At 42.7% G+C, this 23,357-nt stretch overlaps 2 protein-coding genes across 7 annotated transcripts in view; one reads left to right on the top strand and one right to left on the bottom strand.

The window, feature by feature from the left end:
* PCLAF (PCNA clamp associated factor) overlaps window positions 1-13,281 on the bottom strand; it is a 23,835-nt gene extending 10,554 nt beyond the window's left edge. The window contains exons 1-6 of one of the 6 annotated variants that reach the window (XM_027765728.1): window positions 13,157-13,281; window positions 9,007-9,073; window positions 8,694-8,866; window positions 8,398-8,488; window positions 8,044-8,124; window positions 1,206-1,368 (exon numbers count right to left, since the gene is read on the bottom strand). In XM_027765728.1, coding sequence (XP_027621529.1) covers window positions 1,206-1,368; window positions 8,044-8,124; window positions 8,398-8,488; window positions 8,694-8,866; window positions 9,007-9,013 — 515 coding nt within the window. In that variant the 5' untranslated portion in view covers window positions 9,014-9,073; window positions 13,157-13,281. The remainder of the gene's footprint in view (window positions 1-1,205; window positions 1,369-8,043; window positions 8,125-8,397; window positions 8,489-8,693; window positions 8,867-9,006; window positions 9,074-13,156) is intronic. The other 5 variants (XM_006141729.3, XM_006141730.3, XM_006141731.3 and 2 more) reach the window with 5 other exon arrangements.
* An 89-nt stretch (window positions 13,282-13,370) lies between these two features.
* Window positions 13,371-23,357, top strand: part of TRIP4 (thyroid hormone receptor interactor 4) — an 85,181-nt gene continuing 75,194 nt past the window's right edge. The window contains exons 1-3 of the mRNA XM_006141733.3: window positions 13,371-13,541; window positions 20,822-20,991; window positions 22,922-23,058. Of these exons, the coding sequence (XP_006141795.1) occupies window positions 13,441-13,541; window positions 20,822-20,991; window positions 22,922-23,058 (408 nt within the window). The 5' untranslated portion in view covers window positions 13,371-13,440. The remainder of the gene's footprint in view (window positions 13,542-20,821; window positions 20,992-22,921; window positions 23,059-23,357) is intronic.

The following is a 23,357-nucleotide window of genomic DNA, read 5'->3' as shown; positions in this document are numbered from 1 at the left end:
AAAAAAAAAAAAAAAAAATTAGTGAAGGAACCAGTTCACAGCACAGTGGTAAAGCACTGTGCATTGAAAGCTAGATCCCACATGGTCAACTGCAATTAGAGTCCCAGGCCAGATACCCTGAGAAACACACAGGGACACATGTAGGGGCCTGCCCAGAATCCTGACAAAAGGAAATGGAGGAAGGGGGAGTGTGGCATGGCCATACCCCATTAGGGGGTGCTTTCTCTTTCTCTCTGGTGAGCATACAAGCACTCTGGAAATAAAAAAAAAAAAATTGGGGGGACCAGCAGATGGTGTTAACAGTTATGGTGTTGGAATCCCATGTAGCCCCAGACCTGACAGCTTAAAACTCACACTCGCACATCTACGTGTGTGCCCAAGATCCCAAGAGGAGAATGGAGGAAAAGGGACTGTGGTGTGGCCATCCCCCCAGGGAATGATTTCTCTCTTGCTTTCTGTCTCTCCAGCAAGTGCATGTGCCTTATAGCAAAAATCTCTAAAAGCAAATGAAATAATTGTTAATAATAAAAATTATTAAATAATTTTAAAAAACAAATAATAAAAGATAGTACAAGTTTTAAAAAGTCTTTAGTTTTATTTTCCTATTGGCTCAAAGATAAACTTTAAGGCTATCCAATATCCCATTTGCCTTTATTTTTTTTTTTCCCAAAAGATATATATTTTCTTGGGACCAGCAGGTGGCGTGGTGGTTAAAGGCGCTAGACACTCCCACAGGGCCAACCGTGGTTCGAGTCCTGGACCTGGTGGCTTGCTTTCTCACTTTCTCCCTCTTTCTCTGTGTGTCTCTCTCTGGTCAAAATAAATGAATGAGGGAACCAGCAGTTAGCGTAATGGCTATGTCGCTGGACTCCCACGTAGTCAACCACGGTTTGCGTCCCGGACCCAGTGGCTTAGAACTCATGCCGGGTGCGTGTGCGTGTGTGCCCAAGATCCCGAGAGAAGAATGGAGGAGAAGGGACTGCGGCGTGACCATTCCCCCTGGGGGGTGATTTCTCACTTTCTGTCTCTATGTCTCTATCTGTCTGGCAAGTGCACATGCCCTATAGCGAAAACCTCTCTCAAAAAAAAAAAAAAAAGAATGAATAAATAAAATTTAAAAATAATTATAAATAAATAAATAAAGAGGTTAATCATTAAAAAAAAAGATATATATTTTCTTTATATTTCAGAATAGAAAAACTTACTTTCTCTTTGCTTTTCCTAAGCCACTGCTTCCTGCCTCTTCAAGAATCCGATTTTCTTTTTCAGAATCTTTAGAGGACAGCCTGAAGAATTCCCCGATTCCTTTTTGCCATTTGGGAGTTGGGCGCACACAAACTGGATTCCCTCCTGCGTACTTATTTTCAGCTGAAAAATAGAAACAGATGGAACTAAATTAGAACTAAGAATCTAACCGCTGTTTCTTAAGTAATTTAACTATTTCTTTAACATCAATTTCTCATAGTATTAACTAATATTATACCTATCTTAAATAATTAGATAATATGACACAATAAAACTGTATTCAGTCAATAAACTCAGTTTGGTAGTTATCCTATAAAAATAGTGATAACAGAAGCTTTAAAGTAGAAAATATTTTTCATAATTTGGCCACAAGCAGAACTTTTTGAATAGTCTTATGTACTGTCACACGAAAGTTTGACACACTTTTTACTAACAGAAGTGACACCAATGTAGTATAAATTGCCAAAAATTCTTATTTTTTGATACAGGGTGTCACTATATTGCTCAGGCTGGGATAATAGGCACATCCACTGGGTGACACCCATAAAATGTTACTTAAGATCACCTACTTAAAGCACATTATAAAAGGCAATGCAGGCCAGCTGCAGTGGTGTCGGGGTAACAGAACTCAACACACTGCATGGTACTGAAGCCACATGAAAAGGTGGCTGGGCTTGCATGGGAAGGGTTCCCTGTACACACCAAGCACATGCATGCCTGTGATCCGGGAGAGAGGGGATGGGAATCACTGCGTTAAAACCATGTTATTGGTATTCCTCTCTCTAATTCTCTAATTCTCTCTGCTTCTCTGTCTCATGGAAGAAAGAAATAAACTAAAAAAAAAAAAAAAAGCAATGTAGGGCTAGCAGGTGGCATAGTGAGTGGGGACTGGACTCCCACGTGGTCCACTGCAGTTGGAGTCCCAGACCAGACATTCTGAAACGTATGACAGGCATGTGTGCCTGTGTGCCTCAAATCCAGAGAGAATGGAGAAGGGACTGCAGCATAGTCATTCTTGGGGGGGAGGGTAATTTCTCGCTTTCTGTTCCTGTCTCTCCAGCAAGTGCACATGCCCTAGAACAAAAATCTTTAAAACACAAACAACTCCCTCTCTCGCTCAAAAAAAAAAAAAAAGAGCAATGTAAGTTTCCATGAAAGTAGGTCCCACTTTTCAAAATACTTGGCTCCTTTTCAGTTCAAAAGGGAATTCCAGTTCTTGTTTTTTTTTTCTTTTTCTTTTTCTTTTGTAGAGGTTTTTGCTATAGGGCGTGTGTACTCGCCAGAAAGAGAGAGACAGACAGCGATAAATCATCCCCCAGTGTGAATGGCCATGCCGCAATCCCTTCTCTTCCATTCTCCTCTCGGGATCTTAGGTACGCACGCACACATGCCCAGTGTGAGTTTAAGCCACCAGGTCCGGGACTTGAACCGCGGTCGACTACATGGGAGTCCAGCAACATAGCCATTATGCTAACTGCTGGTACCAGTTCTTGCCTTTTTATTTTAAAAGAGATTTTTCGCTAAAGGGCATGTGTGCTCACCAGAGAGACAGAAAAACTGAAAAATTACCCTTCAGGGGAGATGACCAAGCCACAATTTCTGTTTTTCCATTCTCCTCAGGATTTTAGGCACACATGCTTGGTGTGAGTTTCAAGCCACCAGGACTATGACTGGAATTACAGTGAGCCATGTGGGAGTCCATCACCTACCTGTCCCACCCTCCTCCGTTATTGTTTTAAAGTTTATTTAATTCATGATAGATAGCACACGTGCATGAAAGAAAGGGAGGGAGAGCCCCAACGGGGTCTTATCACACGGCAAGTCTTTTCCCTGGCCCTCTAGTTTGTCAGGATCCTGGCCACATGCCTTGCATGGTTTCAAGCTGACCTGGGGATCTGGCTATGCAGTTTCCAACACTGTTATCCAATTTGCTACCAACTATACCACCAGAGCACTCAATTCCTGACTTTTTTTTTTTTTTAATTCCTGACTATTTTTAAGTCGTAAGATAAAGAAAAAATTCTTGTCCCTTTATAAAAATTAGAAAACTGACAGAGACAAATTATCCAGTTACTACACATCTTTTGTTAAAACATTTTGCACAAATGCTAGCTGTTAAAAATAACTTACAATGGGACCAGCAGGTGGCATGATGGTTAAGGCACTGGACTCCCACATCGCCAAATGAGGTTCAAGTCCCAGACCTAGCAGCTTGCTTCCCCCCACACACACACCCTCATTCTCACTGGTGAGCACATGTGCCCTATAACGAACTAAAAATAATAATAAATAAAATAAAATAGCTCATCCTTTAAAAAAAAGCAACTTACAAAAGTTGTTTCCAGACCCAGCTGCAGTGGTGCAAGTAGCAGGGCACTGCTGAAAGAGGCTGGGGCCACGTGGGAGGCCCAGCTTCACTTCCCCAACCTGAGCAGGCTGGGCACAATAGTGCAGGCCTGCACCCCTCACTAACTGGGGGCTACGGCAGCACTGTGACATAGTGAGATTCTATCAGAAATTCGTGTCGGGGTCAGCAGGTGTTGTAGGCTTTAGGTTAAGGTACCTCCCACATAGCTGATTGTTGTTTGAGTCACAGACCTGGTGGCTTGAAAATCACGCCAGGTGCTTGTGTGTACATGCCCTGAATCTCAAGAGGAGAGTGGAGATTGCAGCATGGTCATCCCCCCAGGGACTGGTTTCTCACTTTTCCTCTCTCTGCATCTCTCTCACTCCAGCAAGCACAACTGCTCCGTGGAGAAAACTTAAAAAACAAACAAACAAACAAAAAAATCCTACGTTTTCCTCTCTTTGAATCTCCATCTCTAAAGCTGGTTCTGGCTCAGCCATGATGGTGTATAATAGATGGTGCTGCTTAGCAGGTTAAGGCCATGTGGGGACCTCAAGTTCGATTCCTGGCCCACTCATTGCCCATAATCCCTGCTACTGGGGAAGGTAAAGTAGAAGGAATTTGGGACCAGCAGGTGGCATGGTGGTTAAGGCACTGGACAAACCCACATGGCCGACCACGGTTGGAGTCCCATACCTGGTGGCTTGCTTTCTCACTTTCTCTCTGTCTCTCTCTAGTTAAATTGAAATAAATGAATGAATGAATAAAATTAAATAAATAATTTTTAAAAATAAGGAACTTGACACAGTGAGGACCTGTTTAAAAACACACCATACAGGGACCAGCAGATGGTGTAATGGTTATATTGCTGGACTCCCATAGTCAACCGCAGTTTGAGTCTCGGACCTGGCAGCTTAAAGCTCACGCCAAGCGCATGAATGTGCATGCCCAAGATCGCAAGAGGAGAATGGATGAGAAGGGATTGCAGCGTGCCCATCCCCTCTGGGGGTTAACTTCTTGCTTGCTGTCTCTCTGGCAAGTACACACACCCTATAGCAAAAATCTCTCAAAAAAAAAAAGAAAAAAGAAAAGAAAAGAAAACACACCACACATACAATCAAATATCACAATGAAAAGAGGAGGAAAAGGAAGCTATATAGACCATCTGAAGTAATTATCTTTTTGCCAGAGGGTACATGCACTTGCCAGAGAGTACACACCCACAAGATAGAAAGGGAAAGTGAGAAGGCAACCCTTGGCACCCACAGGCCATGGACATGCCACAATCCCTTCTCCACTTTTCCCTCCATTTAGGATTTTGGGCATGGACACAAACATGGCCAGCATGTTTCTCAAAATGCCAAGTGCAGGGCTTGAACCACACAGCTGCCCATCTAGGATCCAGTCACCTTAGCCACCACATCACAGGCTGGCCCTGTACTATTTTTTGTTTTTAAATAGAAATTACGGGCTAGCTGGTGGCATGGAGCTTAAGGAACTAGATCCCACATGACAGACAGTGCAGTTCAAGTTCTGGATCTGGCATCTTGAAAATCACACCTACTGCGTGTGCCCAAAATCCCAAGACTAAAGGAGAAGGGATTGTGGCAGGGCCATCGCCCCTGGGAGGGGTTGTGAATTCCCACTTTCCCTTTCTCTATCTGGCAAGCATATGTGTCCTATAGCAAAAATTAAAAAAGAGGAAAGAAAGAAAAAATTATAGGTCAGTTCCATAACTAGTTAAGGAGCTGGATCCCACATGGCCAACCATGGTTTGAATCCCAGCCCTAGGGGCTTGAGAAACATGCTGGATGAGTGTGTGTGCACCCAAAATCCTAACAGGATGGAGAAATGAAGAAGGGATTGTGGTATAGCAATGCCTCTTTGGTAGGTGCTTTCTCCCTCTCTTTCTCCATCTCTTGCAAGTGTGCATGTGCCTTTTGGCAAAAAAAAAAAAAAAAAAAAGGGAACCAGCAGTTAGCATAATGGCTATGTCACTGGACTCCCACGTAGTTGACCGCGGTTCGCATCCCGGACCCGGTGGCTTAAAACTCACGCTAGGTGCGTGTGCATGCGTGCCCAAGATCCCGCGAGGAGAATGGAGGAGAAGGGATTGCGGCATGACCATCCCCCCTGGGGGGTGATTTCTCACTTTCTGTCCCTATGTCTCTCTCTGTCTGTCTGGCGAGTGCACGTGCCCTATAGTGAAAATCTCTCCCCCACACCAAAAAAAAAAAAAAAAAACAAAGAAAGAAAAAGAAATCACTTAAAAAAATAGTAATACTTCAGTTTGTAAGTTTCACAATAGAACCTTATGGAAATGCTTTCACTACTAGGAAATATACAAAGAGTATATTTGTATTTCCAAAAGTTCTAAAATATGTATTATGAAAAAACTGCAAAGATTTAAAATTTTCTAGGAACGAAATTAACTTATATTTTAATTCTATTTTTCCATGAACTTTCTAAGGTCCCTGCATACCAGCAACAGATTCAAATCCACCAATTCTGATTTCATTGTTTTACCTAAACCAAGTTATATAATCTTGGAAGTTTCTTCCCCTTTAACATAAGGATATTTGCCAATTTTATACAGTCTATTATTGGGATTAAACATAGAAATCTGGGGCCAGTTGTGTGGCCTAGTGGTTAAGCCAGATGCCACATGGCAGATCCCAGGTCTAGCATCTTGAAAAACATGCTGGGGAGGTTTGTCTGCATGCTCAGAATCCCAGCAGAACGGAGAAATGGAGGAAAAGTGATTGCGGTATGACCACACACCACTGGGAGCTGATTTCTCCATCTTCCTGTCTGGCTCCCTCTGGTGAGCACACATACCCTCTGGCAATCAAACAAACAAATAATAAAAAATAGAAATCTGGGCCCAGCTGTAAGTCACACTGCTAAAATACTGTGTTCTGCAGGCTCATGGGAGACCCAGTTTGATTTCTGGCTCGATCTAAAACCAGGCATGGTGACACACATCTGTAAGCCCAGCAACTTGAGGGATCGAGACCAAGGAATTGCCAGTGCCAGGTCGGCCTGGGCAACACAGCAAGATCCTGTGTGAAAAAGAGCTAGGCATGACTATAGTTAGGAGGCTGAGGCAAGAGGATAATGACATGGCAAGACCTTGTCTAAAAAGAAGAAAGTGATCTGTAAGATCCCTGGAAGGGTGTATTTATCCAACACAGTGTGAAGCCGCACCCCTTGTCGGTCCATTGCTACTCTCCCAAAGGCATTGCAGGGAGTTGCAAAGTTGGAAAACATACATAAAGACACCACTGGGGGGAAAAAAGGAGGAAAAGGAAAGGAAGGAAAGAAGGAACAGAAAACTAAATAATAATAAGACAACATAACTAGCACTGTGACCCATTGTACTAATTCTTATTCTAGTGTGAGGGCCACTAAATCGCTTTTAACAACAACAACAAAAAAGCTGTTAATGTTAAGAAAAATTAAAATGCTGGCCAGATAGCAACATGATGGTAAAACATGGCACTCTGTGAGGTACAACACATGGGAAGAGTCCAGGTTCAAGTCTGGAGACTTCTCTGAGTTGTAGAGCACACATCTGCTCATGATGTAAGGCGGAGAAATCACACACCTCCTCCCACCAGGGGATGGCCATGCCACAATCCCTTCTCCTCCATTCTACTCTCGAGATTTTGGACAGGCACATGCATGCATGCACACCCAACATGATTTTAAAAAGTCACGGGGTCCAGGACTCAAACCATGTCGTGGGTCATGTGCCTTAACCTCCATGTCACCCACTGGCCCCAAAATAAATGAATTTTTAAAAAGAAAAAGGAAAATGTCAAACCAAAACAAAAACTACCTTTGAAGATAAACTGTGATGGTCACTAACCTCGAAGATTGAGATTCTGTTCCATGAGATCTCACCTCTACTCATCCCACCAAAGGCCAAGGTCACTTCATCATTATATCAGAGGGCAAGGAAGAAAGTTGGGTGAGATAGGGACCAGCCATTGGTGTAATAGCTATGCCGCTGGACCCCCATGTAGTCAACCACAATGGTATCCTGGACTTGGTGGCTTAAACTCATGCTGGTTGCATGTGCGTGCGTGCCCAAGATCCCGAGAGGAGAATGGAGGAGAAGGGAATGCGCATGGCCATACCCCCTGGGGCATGATTTCTCTCTGTCTTTTCGGCCAGTGCACGTTCCCTATGGCAAAAAAATCTCTCCAAAAAGAGAGACAGACAGACAGACAGACAGACAGAAAGAAAGAAAGAGAGAGAAAGAGAGAAAGAAAGGAAGAAAAAATAGAAAGAAAGAAAGAGAAAGTAAGTTGGGCATGAGAATCTCAAAGAAAATAAACTGCGCAGTGGATCAGGGGTCTCGCTGGTTACAAGGACTGTGGTACCAGGCCTGATCTCCTTTCAGGAAGGTTCTTCTCAGCACAGGCATCTGCAGGGGCACTTCTTACCTTTCCTGGAAGAAGGCGACTTAGAATTAGTGGCAGAAGTGGAGGAACCAAGCACTTTCCTGGGAGCTCGAGAAGCCACCACTGGGAAGAGAGGCAAAGAAAGGTGTTCAGAAGTGGCAGGAAGGTTCGGACACCGAGTCTCAGAGCCACTTTCTCACCAGCCCCCCCACCCAGCAGCTTGGAGAGGAGAGCCCAGCGATCCAGAACAGCTGGATAACCTTCCCCCAGCCAGTCGCTTTCTCCTCAAGCGAAAGGGCCCTGAACGCTGTTTCCTGGCAGGGTGGACCAGAGTGGTGCCCAGTGCCCAGGTCCCCACCCTCCGCCGCCCTCGGTCACCGCATTCCATCGCTTCACCTTTTCTGTAGGCGCCAGGGACACTGTCTGCCTTAGTCCGCACCATATTCAGACCGGAGGAGACCAACACTCCCCAGCCAAAGGCGCTGCGCTGGCGGAGCAGAAAACCGAAAAGCTATCTCCCGCCACAGTTTATATTGCTCTCTTTCCCGCGCGCTCCACGAACTCTCTCAAGCCCACGCTCCCATTGGCTCCGCGCCTTCCCCCTGGACCAATTGGCGGCACCCAGCGGTGACAGCCGCAAGGCCCACTGCAGCGCTGACCCGTCCATCAATCCCGAGGCTCGTGATTCGTACCCGCTCCAGGTGGGCGGTGTCCGGACGGTGTCCCGGGGTGCCCGAAGTGTGGGTGCTACGATAATGCAGTAGAGAAATGGGCCTGCTTAGGAAGGAAACGCCGGGATACTCAGTGAATTCCATTTCTTCAAAAACTGCCACAGGGTAAAACCCGTAATGATCGAAAGTGAAACCTGAACAAAAGCGGACTTTTGGATGCCAATCAAAACGAACGGATCTTGAAAAACTGTTCAGGCATGAGCTCTCTCTACAGAAACCATTCTAAAAATAATTCTGTGGAATGGGGAAAAGGAAGCTAATACAATTTACTTACATGACATTTTAAAAAATGTTTTTAGGTTGATGTGAGACTAAGGAAAAACTGGATGAATTATATATACCTATAAACATAAAAGAAACGAATTAATAAACAATCTCCACAACTGTATGGTCTCAGAGCTGCTAAAAAATCTGACAAATGTTTTTTATCTATTTCATTTTATTCATTATTATTTTGTTTTAATTTGCAATAAGGAACATGTGCTCGCGAGAAAGAGAGAGAGAGAGAGAGAGAGAGAGAGAAAGAGAGAAAGAGAGAGAGAGAGAGAGAGAGAGAAAGCTGCCAAGTCCGGTACTCGAACCAGGGTTGGACATGTGTCCAGCACCTTAACCACTGCATCACTTGTTGGTCCCAAATATCTGTCAATTTTTTTTTTTTTTTTTTGGAGAGGTTTTTGCTAAAGGGTACTTGCTCTCGCCAGAAAGACAGAGAGATAGAAAACGAGAAATCACCCCCCTGGGGGGATGGCCACACCACAATCCCTTCTCCTCCATTCTCCTATCCGGATCCTGGGCACGCACACGTGCCCAGCGTTAGTTTAAGCCATTGGGTCCAGGACTCAAACCACGGTCGGCTACATGGGAGTTCAGCGACACAGCCATTATGCTAACTGCTGGTCCCTCTGTCAATTTTTTAAAAGAACTATTTTTATTTAACTTTTAGTTATTTATTTAATTTAGACCAGAGAGGGACAGTGAGAGGAAAAATGAGAAAGCAAGCCACCAGCTCCAGGACTTGAACCGTAGTTGGCCATGTGGGAATCCAGCATCCTCAACCACTATGCCACCTGCTGGCCCACTATCAACTGTTTTAAGGGCACATCTCTGGCACAGTGAGCATAACTCTAAAATATTTAAGTCATAATTCCTTTCTATTCCTATGCCTATCTTTTAATTACTCACAGGACTCCTGGAGAGTGATTTTTTTTTTAACTTTTTAACTTCTGAATACTACACATAAAACAGGTTAGACAAGCTTGCCTTGAGATGTATTGTTAATTTTCACTTGAACGACAACCCTGAAAGTGTACGTATTGATTCTCTCTACTGAATTACTCTTACTTAAAAAAAAAAAAAAAGAAAGAAAAAACCCAGATAGGCTACTCAGTAGTTTAACAGAATCAACAACTACACTATGCTGTAGAATTAAAAGAGCTAGGCAGCAGGCTCATTAACATGATAATAGTAGGAACTGCATTGCCACTTACCTGCAGTTTGGTCTTTACCCTGGTGTCTAAGATTACAACCAAATTTGTGACACAAAAAACAACAAGATCCAGGGTATGTAGATTCCTTTGTTCTTTATCAGCATGTCCTATCTCAATTCACTGTGGTTCCTAAATACCCTAATTTCCTTTTCCGGAAGTCACTTCCCCCTAGGACTTAATTACTTCATTCCAATTCACATTTCAGATTCCTACAGAGATCTGAACTGCAAAGACTCTGCTAGTCTTTTTTCCTAGTTCACATGAAAAGTAAATTGCAAGGAAAAAAACCTAAATATCCCTTTTCAGGCCCAGCTAGTGGAGTGGTAGTTAAGGCAGTGGGGACACACATGGCGGACTGCATAATTTGAGTCCTGGACCTGGAAGCTTGAAAAACATACTGGATACATTTACATGTGCACTCAAAATTCAAAGAGTAGTTTAGAGGAAAAGGGGCTGCTGCATCGCCATTTCCCTGGGGGAAAGCACACACTGTCTAGCAATTTTTTTTTCTAAGAATTATTTAATTTTATTTGCTAACATTATTTTATTTAACTTGATCAGAGAGAGAGAGAGAGACAGAGAGAGAAAGTGAGAAAGCAAGCAGCCAGGTCCAGGCCTTGAACCACAGTCCCCCATGTGGGAGTCCAGCGCCCTAACCACCACACCATCTGCTTGCTCACCTCTCTAACAAATTAAAAAAGAAAATTCCTTTTCATACAGAAGTAGTCTACACACGACTATTGTGTTCATTTTTGTTGTATGTTTGTCTTTTCAACACCGATGATGACAAAGAAGGATGTGTGTTAGAAAACAAAAAAAAAAAGCAGTACTGTCTAATAAAAATTCTTAACTGAAATGTTCACTTTGCAGAAGTGCTTTTTTTTTTAAATAAAAGAAATAATTTTTTAAAATAATTATTTTATTTGGAGCCGGCAGGTGGTGTGGTGGGTGGTTAAAGGCACTGGACTCCCACATGGCCGACCGCAGTTCCAGTCCCAGACCTGGTGACTTGCTTTCTCACTTTCCCTCTCTTTCTGTCTCTCTCTGATCAAACTGAAAAATAATAATTTTTTAAAAGTTAAGTAAAAAATCACTTTAAAAAATCATTATTTTATTTAACTTTATTTAATTTGACCATAGAAGGACAGAGCTAGAGAGCGAGAGAGTGAGAGAGAGCGAGAGAGTGAGAGAGAGGAGGGAGGGAGTGAGAAAGCAAGCTGCCAGGTCTGGGACTCCAACAGTGGTCAGCCATGTGGAAGTCCAATGCCAACCACCACGCCACCTGGTGGCCCCACAGAAGTGCTTTTTTACAATGAAAAACAGAGTTGTATGGTGTGAGTCCACAGTTTCCAAGGCCTAAAGCATTACGTGTGTATGAATGAAATTTCTGCCTAAATTTATACCAAAGAATATCTTTAAGTCATGTAAAATTGGTATGTTTGTTTTGGTAGACATACTATAATTTATTTAATTAATGATAATAATTATAAATGGCCTGAGAGGCAGCTCAGTAGTCTAGTGGTTAAGGGAGCCAGATTCCATATGGCTAACCAAATGGTTCCAATCCTGGCCCCAGTGGCTTGAAAAATACACTGGTTGCAGGTAAGTGCATGTCCCAAATTCCAACAGAATGGAGAAATGAAAGGGAAGGGTTTGGGGAATGACCAGGTCCATTGATGGGAGCTTTCTCCCTCCCTCTCTTTTCCTGAATCTGTCTCTTTCTGGAAGGTACATGTGGCCTCTGACAGTTGAAAAAATAAATAAATAAAAGAAATGGCATGGGGGCCAGCAAGTGGCGTGGTGGTTGAGGCACATGGACTCCCACATGGCTGACCACAGTTTGAGTTCCAGACCTGGCAAACTGCTTTCTCACTTTCCTTCTCTCTCTGTCCAACTTCAAAAAATAAAAATAATGACAGTGAATAAAATTAATTAATTCTTAAAAAAAAGAAATGGTATGATATTACATATGTTACAAACTAAAGATTACAAACATTTATCTAAATGCTGTGTAAATATAAACAGTGTATGTTACTCTTGAGAACCTAGACATTTCATCATAATATGTATGATGATCTAAGTTTGATTATCTCTGTCTTCTAGAAGTCTAGTTATGTGGACTGAACAGAGATGCATTATCATTAGTAGTAAATGTAGCACATTTTGATAAAGAAGTGAAATCTATACCCACTATTATATAAGCATTGACAATATTTTGGTTTCTTTTTAAAGCTACAAAATTGGGCAATCCGATGGCCTGATGATTAAGGGTGCTGGACTCCCACATGGTCAACTGCAGTTCAAGTCCTGGATCTGACAGCCTTCTTGCTCGCTCTCTCTCTCTGTCCCTCTCTAGTCAAATTAAAATAAGTAAATAAAGCTAAATAAAATTTTCTAAAAATATAAAACCTACAAAATCATGTTTTCCCAATTAGTGACAACAAAGACAATCTAAACTTAATACACAGATTTTGATGATTTATGCCAATAAAAATATTAGCATAAAAAGGTAAAAGAGCATACTATTTAATATGCTCACTTAGTCTAAATAACCTAAGAATAAGGAAGAACTTTAAGCCTATAAAGGTATTGAAAAGCCACCACAAATAAGACATTACTCTCCAGGAAAGTTGGGCTAAATTTTCCCCAACAAGTTGTCCTAGCTGAGATTTCAGGTGCAAGCTAAGTCCAAACTCCCTTTAAGCTTCCTGGAAAAGACTTGACTAAAAAAATTAATACAGATTTTAGCAGTGTGAATTTAGTGTACTACAGGGAGTATTAATAAATAATAACCATCACCACCAGAACAAAAACGTTTAGTGCTTAGTATATCTTACAAGTGCTATTTTGAGTGTTGTGTATAACACCAGAACAATTTAAAAGCTGGCCTCTCAAGTTTCCGGGTTTATTTGGTTTGGTTTTCCCGTAAGTACGTACATATTCGCACTCTCCAGCAGAACTGCCCGTGGTCTTCCTCAAGCGCTCCATCTAACCACGAGGTGGATCGCGCGCGGACAGCGCTCGGTACCGGGTAAACACACCGAGAGGTGGGACCGAGACCGCGGCGCCGCAGGTGGGCGGGATCGGTCCTGGGGGCGGGGCGGCCGAGCCGGGCGGCGCGGGCTGGCGGAACTCGCGCGAGCGAAGTTGGTGTTGCGAAGGGAACGAGTCCGGTGTAGGACGTGGGGCCTTTGTAGCCCAGCTGGTTCCGGCAGGGGAAAATGGCGGTGGCTGGGGCGGCATCCGGGGACGCGCTGGTGCACTGGTGTACCCAGCAGTTGAGGAAAACTTTCGGCCTGGATGTCAGCGAGGAGATCATTCAGTAAGACCGGTTCGGATCCAGGGAGGAAGCGGGGAGGACTAAAAAGTTGATGGAAGAGAAGACATGTGAGAGAAGGGATGCTGGAGAGATGGGGCAAGCCGAGTTGTCTTTCCAGAAATTCCTTACTGTGAACATTTTAGTTTGCCGGGGCTGGGTCGTGTCAGATAGGACGTGAGGTTTCAGTGGGGGCGGCGTGACACAGCGCACGTAGCTCCTAGCTGGGTGGGAGCGGGGGCTTTTACTTTCTGTGGTCTTTTGGAACCTTAGACAACTCAGTTCCCCACTCTGTATCTCACTTTCCTCATCTATTAAGTGAGTATTTAGCAAAGCTTATCTTTAAAGCTTTATGATTTGTATAAAATGGAGATAGTGAACACGATTTAATAACTGCTTTCAGTGGGTTAACATTTGTTGCTATGACTACATGCCAGGTGCTGGGGCAATAAAGACTATCAAGACCATAATGTTCTGCTCTGTCGATGAGTGCTGAGGTGGGAAAAGTGAAAGGCGTTGTGGAATAAAGGATCCTCATTAAGATTTGAGAAACTTGGAGCGTTTACTGGAAAGGAGGACGTTCACCTGAGGACTAAAGGATAGGTCAAGGTGGAGATGCAGAATACCAGACAGAGGGGGAAATGCCTACAAAAATGGGAGGAACATGAAAGTGTCCCTTAATTTTTTTTTTTTTTTTGAGAGGTTTTTACTATAGGCCACATGCGCTCACCAGCGATATAAAGACAGAAACCGAGAAATCACCCCCCACCCCCAGGAGGGGATGGCCACGCCGCAATCCCTTCTCCTTCGGGACCTTGAGCACGCACGCACACACGCCAGCGTGAATTTAAGCCATTGGGTCCGTGATTCCAACTGCAGTCCACTACGTTGCCATTACGCCATCACGCCATCTGCTGGTCCCGCAATTTTATTCTGTTCACTGACTCAGAATCCTAGATTACAGTTCTCAGGTTTTTGCTGCAAGTGATTGAGTGATAAAAAAAATTTCTATTTTAAGTTTGAAACATTAGCATTACCAAACATTTGGTAATTTGCTTGCATTTTTAAATCCTAAATGTTAGTCAAAAAGTGTTTGGAACTGGGGCCAGCAGGTGGCATGGTGGTTAAGGCGCCAGGCACTCCTACATGGCTGACCATGGTTCAAGTCCTCGACCTGGTGGCTTGCTTTCTCACTGTGTCTTTCTCTGTCAAATTAAAATAAATGAATGAATAAATAATTATTTTAAAAAAGTGTCCAGAACTAAAACAAACACTAAAGCTGCCCATGATATAATATTGTTTAAACTACTTATTAAGTATTCACTGGTTATTGCACAACTTGCTATTATGCCATGATGAAAGTGTTTGTTATGTCTTGCTTGGCGTTTAATTGAGAATTATCCAGGTGTACTATAACTCAAACAATTTTATGAGTGACCCGAATTTTAGCACAGGGTGGAGCCAGTTGGTGGTGTAGTAGTTAAGGTACTAGATGAACCACTGCAGCTTGAACCCCAGACCTGGTGACTTGAAAAATCAGCCAGGCGCATGTATATGCACGCCCAAATCTCAAGAGGAGAATGGAGGAGGAGGGATTGTGATGTGGCCATCTCTAGTGGGTGATTTCTCACTTTCCCTCTCTCTCCAGTGGACACACAAGCCCAATGGGCAAAAAAAAAGAAAAAGCACAGGGCTGGTGGTGTGGCGGTTAATGTGGCTTCTTTTCTTTCTTTTTTTTTTTTTATCATGGCATTATTATTTTTTAATAATTATTTTTTTTTAGTTTTATTTATTTTAAATTTTACTAGAGAGGGGTAGAGTGAGAGAGAGAAAGAGAGAAAGCAAGCCACCAGGTCCCGGATCTGAACCACAGTTGGCCATGTCGGAGTCCAGTGCCCCAGCTACCATTACACCTGCTGACCCCATCATCATCATTATTATTATTATTTGTATCTCACTGTATCTGAATTACAATTTCTTCAGTCTTATATTTCGAGATTTGTATCTTAACTTATAAATAATTTTATCACTTATTTCTTATTTAATGGCAAGACATTCACTATAGAAAACTTTTAGAATCAGAAACGCATAAAGGAGGAAACCAAAATTACCATAATATCATAGCCCAGAGGTAATCACTTATTAGTGTTTTTTCTTTCTTTTTTTTTTTTTTTTTGAGAGAGTTTTTTTGCTATAGGGTGCGTGTGCTCGCCAGACAGAGACAGACAGAGAGAAAGCGAGAAATCACCCTCCAGGGGGGATGGCCACGCTGCAATCCCTTCTCTCTTCTCCTCTCAGGATCTTGGGCACGCACGCACACGCGCCCGGCGTGAGTTTAAGGCACCGGGCCCAGGATTCAAACCGCGGTTGGCTACATGGGAGTCCAGCAACATAGCCATTATGCTAACTGCTGGTCCCATTATTAGTGTTTTCTCTTATGTGTGTTATATTAATTTTTTTTTTTTTTTTAGGTTTTTGTCATAGGGTGCATGTATTCACTGGAAACAGAGAAAGAGAGATAGTAAGAAATCACACCCTGCAGGGACCGACATGCCATAGACCCTCCTCCTCCATCCTCCTCCTAGAATCTTAGGCATGCATGCATACATGCCCAGCATGATTTTCTTTTTTGTTTTTAAATAGTTATTCATTTTATTTTATTTATTATTCTTTTTAAATTTTACCAGAGAGAGAGAAAGGGAAAATGAAAAAGCAAGCCACCAGGTCCGAGACTCAAACCATGGTCAGCTACATGAGAGTCCAGTGCCCTTAACCACCAAGCCACCTGCCAACCTCTCCTACCCACCCCCCACCCCCGCATGATTTGGATCACAGGTCTGTGACCCAAACCGTGGTTGGCCATGTGGGAGTCCAGTGCCCGAACCACCACACCACCTAATGGCCCCTATAATAAACACTTTCAAAACATATTTATTGTAGCAGACAAAATGAAAAAAAAAATAAAAACTGCCTTTAATCCTATCACGCAGTAGTGATCATCTTGATGTTATAATCCTCTATCCTTTTTTCTACACATAAGTATATGTATGTATATACTCCTTTTATAGCAGTGGGAATAATTTACTATTCAATCTATGTGTTTGCCATTATAATAAGAGCATTTTAGAGGCCAGTCTCCTGGCATAGTGGTTAAAGGAGCTGGATCTTACATGGTTTATTGCATTGTTTGGAGTCCTTGTCCTAACAGCTTGAAAAACACATCAGGTGCATCTTCATGTGGGCCAGAATCCCAACCAGATGGAGAAAGTTAGAAGGGATTGTAGCATGACCATGACAGTGCCCCATAGGGGCACCTTCTCCCCCTCTCTGTCTCACTCTGGTGAGCATAAGTAGCCTCTGACAATAATAATTTATTAAAAAGGGAGGATTTTGGGACCTGCAGATGGCATAATGGTTACATTGCTGGACTTCCACGTAGTCAACCACAGTTCGAGTCCCAGACTCGGTAGCTTAAAATTCATGCCGGGTCATGTGTGCCCAAAATCCCTAGAGGAAAATGGAGGAGAAGGGAGAGCAGTGTGTCCACCCCCCAAGGGTGATATTTTGCCTTCTGTCTCTGTTTCTCTGGTGAGTACATACGCCCTACAGCAAAAAAAAAAAAAAAAAAAGGCATTTTTCTTAGGTTAATAATAACTATTCAGAGTTTTCACTTCTAAAGCTGTCATTTTTAAAAATATTTATTTATTTAATTCCATTTGTTATTTATTTATTTATTTTTAATTTAACCAGAGAGAGAGAGAGAAAGGGAAAGCAAGAACCCAAACTGCCAGGTCCAGGATTTGAACTGTGGTCGGCCATGTGGGAATCAGTGCCTCTAACTACCATGCCACCTGCCAGCCCTCTTTATGTTTGTATTTTTTTGTTTGTTTGTTTTTTGGAGAGTTTTGCTACAGGGCACGTGCACTTACCAGAAAGACATAGACAGAGAGACAGAAAATGAGAAGGTCCCCCCCGTGGGGGGGGGAGTCATGCCGCAGTCCCTTCTCCATTTTCCTCTTTTAGGCACACACGCATACGTGCCGGTATGAGTTTAAGCCACTGAGTCCGGAACTTGAACCACAGTCGACTACATGGAGTCCAGCAACATAGCTGCTATGCTAACTGCTGGCTCCCCCATTATGTTTTATGAAATAAAAAAACTTTGGTTGGGACCAGCTGGTGGTGTGGTGGTTAAGGCACTGGACCCTCCCACATGGCTGACGATGGTTTGAGTCCCTGACATGGTTACTTGCTTTTTCACTTTCCTTCTCTTCCTCTCTGTGTCAAATTAAAATACATGAATGAGTGGGGACCAGCAGTTAACGTAATGGCTATGTCGCTAGACTCCCACGTAGTCAACCGTGGTTCGCGTCCCGGACCCGGTGGCTTCAAACTCACGCCAGGTGCGTGTGCGTGCGTGCCCAAGATCCCGAGAGGAGAATGGAGGAGAAGGGATTGCGGCGTGGCCATCCCCCCGGGGGGTGATTTCTCACTTTCTGTCTCTCTGTCTCTCTCTGTCTGTCTGGCGAGTGCACGCACCCTATAGCAAAAACCTCTCCAAAAAAAATAAATAAATAAAATAAATGAATGAGTGAATAAAGTTAAACATTTTTTTTTAAAAACTGGGATTATTCTAACTCTTACCAATGAATATTTCAATTAATTTCCAGTTTAAAAAAATAGTGCAGTAGGGGAACCAGCAGTTAGCGTGATGGCTATGTTGCTGGACTCCCACGTAGTCAACCGTGGTTCGCGTCCCGGACCCGGTGGCTTAAAACTCACGCCAGGTGCGTGTGCGTGCGTGCCCAAGATCCCAAGAGGAGAATGGAGGAGAAGGGATTGCAGCGTGACCATCCCCCCTGGGGAGTGATTTCTTGCTTTCTGTCTCTATGTCTCTCTCTCTGTCTGTCTGGCGAGCACACACGCTCTATAGCGGAAAAAAAAAAAACTCTCCAAAAAAAAAAAATAGTACAGTAGGATGCATGTACTCCCTGGTGAGGAGAGAAGAGACAGTGAGAAAGTAACCTCTGGGGCTATACTGCAGTCCCCTCTCCATTTTCCTCTGGGAATTTTAGGCATACATGCACACACATATATTGTGTTTTTCAAACCACTGGGTCCAAGGACTCCAATTGGGCAATTGGCCATGTGGGATCCAGTTGCCTTAACCACCATGTCACTGGCTGGCCCATAGTTTCTAACTTTTTACTAGTTCAGGTAATGATGCAGTTAGTTTCCCCCCCCACCAACAATTAACTTTTTTAAAAAAATGAATTATTTTATTTAACTTTATTTATTTTAATTTGAGCAGAGAAGGACAGAGTGAGAGAGAGAGGGGGAAAGTGAGAAAGCAAACCGCGAGGTTTGGGACTCGAACCACAGTCGGCCAGGTGGAAGTCCAGTGCCGTTAAACACCATACCACCTGCCAGCCCTCAGCAATGAACTCTTTTGCATAAGTTTTTCTGTCTACTTCATATACAGTCTTATATAGAGAATTATAACATTTCTTTAAAATGCCAGGCCAGCTGGTGGCATGATGGTTGGGATATCTGGATCCCACAAAGCTGAGTGGTTCAAATCTCCAACCTGGTGGCTGGAAAAAACATGCCAGTGACATGTACTTGCATGTCCAAATTTCCAAGAGAGAATGAAAGAGAAGAGACTGTGATGTAGTGTCTCCCCTGGAAGGTGCTTTCTCACTTTCCTTTTCTCCCTTTCTCTCTCCAGTGAGCTCATGTACCCTACAGCAAATTTAAAAATATAGAGAGAGCCAGCAGGTGGCATGTAGGTTGAGGCTTTTGGATCGAGTCCTGGACTTGGTGGCTTGAATATCACTCTGGGTGCATGCATATGCCCAAAATCCCAAGAGGAGAATAGAGAAGAATATTGGGACCAGCAGTTAGCGTAATGGCTATGTCGCTGGACTCCCACGTTGTCGACCGCGGTATGCCGGGCTCATGTGCATACATGCCCAGGATCCCGAGAAGAGAATGGAGGAAAAGTGATTGTGGTGTGGTCATCCCCCCCGGGGAGTGATTTCTCGCTTTCTGTCTCTCTGTCTCTGTCTGTCTGGTGAGCACACACACCCTATAGCAAAAACCTCTCCAAAAAAAAGGAAAAAAATAAAAAAAAGAATAGAGCAGAATGTAGCAAGGCCATCCCTGGGGGTTGGGGGGGGGCCAGTGATTTCTCACTTTCCTTCTCTCTCTCTCTCTCTCCACTGAGCACATGTGCCCTATAGCAAAAACCTAAAAAGGAAAAAAAAATACATATATACACACACACATATATGCATATGTCTTTATATCTTTACCTACTAATTCTGATGTGATATTAATGTTAATTTATGATTTTTTAAAATGTTTATTTATTTGTCCATTGATCTTTTCAAGCTACCCGATTTGGGACTCAAACCATGATCAACTGTGTGATAATCCACCTCCTTAACCACCATGCCACCTGCTGGCCCTAATTTATGATATTTAAAAATGTTGAATCAATAACTGGTTAGGAAGCTAAGCACTGTGCCTGATAATCCTAGCCACTTGGAGGCTGAGGCAGGAGGATTATGAGTTTGAAGCCAGCCTGGACAACACAGACCCTGTCTCTAAAAAATAAAGTGTATTCATCTTTAGAAAAAAATAAAGGAAAGTTTAGATTTTGCAGTAAGTAATTTGTATCGTTTCCAGGAAAATAGAATGCCTGCAGATGTGTAGGTAGAGGTAGTATTTCTGTGTTAAGGATAGCCTGGCCTGGGACATCAGGTGGCCTAGTGGTTAAGGCACTGGACTCCCACATGACTGACTGCAGTTCGAGTCTTGGTCCTAGAGGCCTGAAACACACTGGACACATGTGTATGCATGCCTGAAATCCCAGGAGGAGAATGGAGAAGGAATTGGGGATTGCAGCGTAGGCATACCCCAGGGGAATGATTTCTCACCTTCCTTTTCACTGTCTCTCTCTAGCGAGTGCACACATCATATAGCAAAAGCCTTAAAAAAATAAAAAAAAAAAAGCCTAACAGCTCTACACAACATTAATTTGATTCTAGAAATACAGAGTAGTAGTAAATGGCTGGGTACATACCATGATTCGATTATGAACTACTTGAGATCAGAGTTTTTGTCCTAATCAAATGTATATCCCTAGCATTCTAGCCTAATACTTGGCCCAAAGTAAACACTCAGATCAGTGAGTTGTTTTTACTACCTTGATCTCTTACAATTATTGAACAATATTGTGTAATCCACCCTTGTTTCAACAACTTCTGTCTTTGTCTCCCGAGGTATGTTTTGTCAATTGAGAGTGCTGAAGAAATACGGGAATATGTTACTGACCTCCTCCAAGGAAATGAGGACAAAAAAGGTCAATTCATCGAAGAGCTTATAACCAAATGGCAAAAGAATGATCAGGAGCTGATTTCTGAACCTTTGCAGCAGTGCCTCAAAAAAGATGGTAAGTTCACATAAGTAAAGGTTGAAAGACTGCTGCTAAGTAAGCAGGGGTATTTTCTGCCACCCTGCATTTCTTCACAGCAAAACCATCCATGGACATATTTTTAATTCAGTGCTACTCAGTCTTTAATGAATATTGTTCTTGTTCAGGCTTTTTCAAAGTAGAAAATATCAGAAAATTACTTACCATAGGCACAAATGTGGCTTTAGATAATTTGAAAATTCCCCTGGATTAAAGAAGCATTCTTTGACTTGCCAGTGGTGTGGTGGTAACGGCAACTGAATCAGAGAAAGAGTAAATGGCTAAATAAATATGAAGGTTAGATTACAAACCACTTGAGATTAGAATTTTTGTCTGAATCAAATTTATGTCCCTAGCAACTTAGCATAGTACTTGGATCAAAGTAAACACTCAGATTAGTGAATTGTTTTTTTTTTCTTTTTCTTTTTTTTGGAGAGGTTTTCGCTATAGGGCACGTGCACTCGCCAGACAGACAGAGACAGAGAGACAGAAAGCAAGAAATCCCCCCCCCCCCGGGGGGGTGGTCACTCCGCAGTCCCTTCTCCTCTTGGGATCTTGGGCACACGTGCACACGTGCCCGGCATGAGTTTTAAGCCACCGGGTCCGGGATGCGAACTGCAGTCGACTACGTGGGAGTCCAGCAACATAGTCATTACGTTAACTGCTGGTTCTCGGTGAATTGTTTTTATTGATCTGTTTTTATTTAGTTGGGACACAGCTGACTACATGGTTCAAGTCCCAGAACTGGTGACTTGAAAAACATGCCTGTCGCATGTGCATACGTGCCCAAAATCCCAAGAGGAGAATGGAAGAGAAGGGATTACAGCATGGCCATCTCTCAGGGCGGGGGGGGTTGCTCTCTCACTTTCTCTCTCTCTCTGTCGAGTGTACATGGCCATATGGTAATTTTTTATTTTTTTTTTTGGAGAGGTTTTTGCTATAGGGCACATGGACGCACCAGAGAGACAGAGAGACAGAAAGCAAGAAGTCACCCCCCAGGGGGGATGGCCACACCACAATCCCTTCTCCTCTCAGGATCTTGGGCATGCACTCAGATGCACCCGGTGTGAGTTTAATCCACCAGGTCCAGGACTCGAACTGTGGTCAACTACATGGGAGTTTAGTGACATAGCCATTATGCCAACTGCTGGTCCCATGGCAAAAATTTTTTTTAAAAAGAAGCATTTTTTATTCATGTACTTACTTGCATGAATGTAACATGTTTACCAATTACAGTATGAATGAATAGCAGTTAGAGGTAACTATTTAAACAGTACACAAGATGGGCAACTCCATTTAAAAGGAAAAAAGAGCACTAAACTAAATAATCTGAGTCATTGATATGATATAATCTAAAATAACAAATTTTAATTTAACTTCTTAATCCCAGCCAGTAGTATTTATGTGAGTTGTTTATTATTAACTACAGTCTTGAAAATGATGGTTTAAATTTAATGCTGATTTGAGAAGAAATGATATTTAAAAATTTGTTTGACATGGAACCAGCAGATGGCGTAATGGTTATGTTGCTGGACCCTCCCGTAGTTGACCATGGTTCTAGTCCCAGACCCGATGACTTAAACTCATGCTGGTGTGTGTGCGTGCATGCTCAGGATTCTAAGAGGAGGGTTGAGGAGAGGGGATTACAGTGTGGCCATGCCCCCTGGGGGGTAGTTTCTCGCTTTCTCTCTGTATCTCTGGAGAGTACATGCACCCTATAGCAAAAATCTCTCTCAAAAAAAAAAAAATTTTGTCTGACTTGGTATTTTTACTCTAAATATTAAGCATTGATTTTTACCTATTAGCTACAGATGTTCGCCAATGAAATATGCTATGATCAATCTCTGCATGTGTGTAGGAGTAATATGTGTGTGTATACATATATATATATACATTTTATTCTCTAAAGAAATTTTAGATGGGCAGAGATCGGGAGACCATCTAAAGCGGAGTAGGCGAAAAGGAAGAAACAAACAGGAAGTTCCTGCATTTCCTGAACTTGACACAACTGTAGAGGTCGTTAAAACACCTTTTGATTTGGCCAAGGTGAGTGCTTATAGAATGAAGCTTTTTCCAGCTATTTATAGAAAAGAAAATAACCTAATACATTTCAGATAGCAAAGTGTACAAATTGGTTTAGAATGGCAATTTTTATTTTCTCTCTCCCTTCCTTTAGAATTATTTATTTAATTTATTATTGTGATCATTTTAAAAATTTTCTACAGGGCATGTACACTCACCAGAGAGAGGCAGAGAGGGAAAGAAAGAAAGCAAACCCCCAGGTTCAGGACTCAACTTCTTTGTTTGAATCCTAGCACACATGATTTCGTATATAGAGGAAATAT

Source organism: Tupaia chinensis, unplaced genomic scaffold, assembly GCF_000334495.1.
Source record: "Tupaia chinensis unplaced genomic scaffold, TupChi_1.0 Scaffold000063_1, whole genome shotgun sequence".
NCBI classification, from domain to species: Eukaryota; Metazoa; Chordata; class Mammalia; order Scandentia; family Tupaiidae; genus Tupaia; species Tupaia belangeri.
The sequence above is the reverse complement of the archived record's forward strand: the minus strand, read 5'-3'. Positions and strand labels throughout refer to the sequence as shown.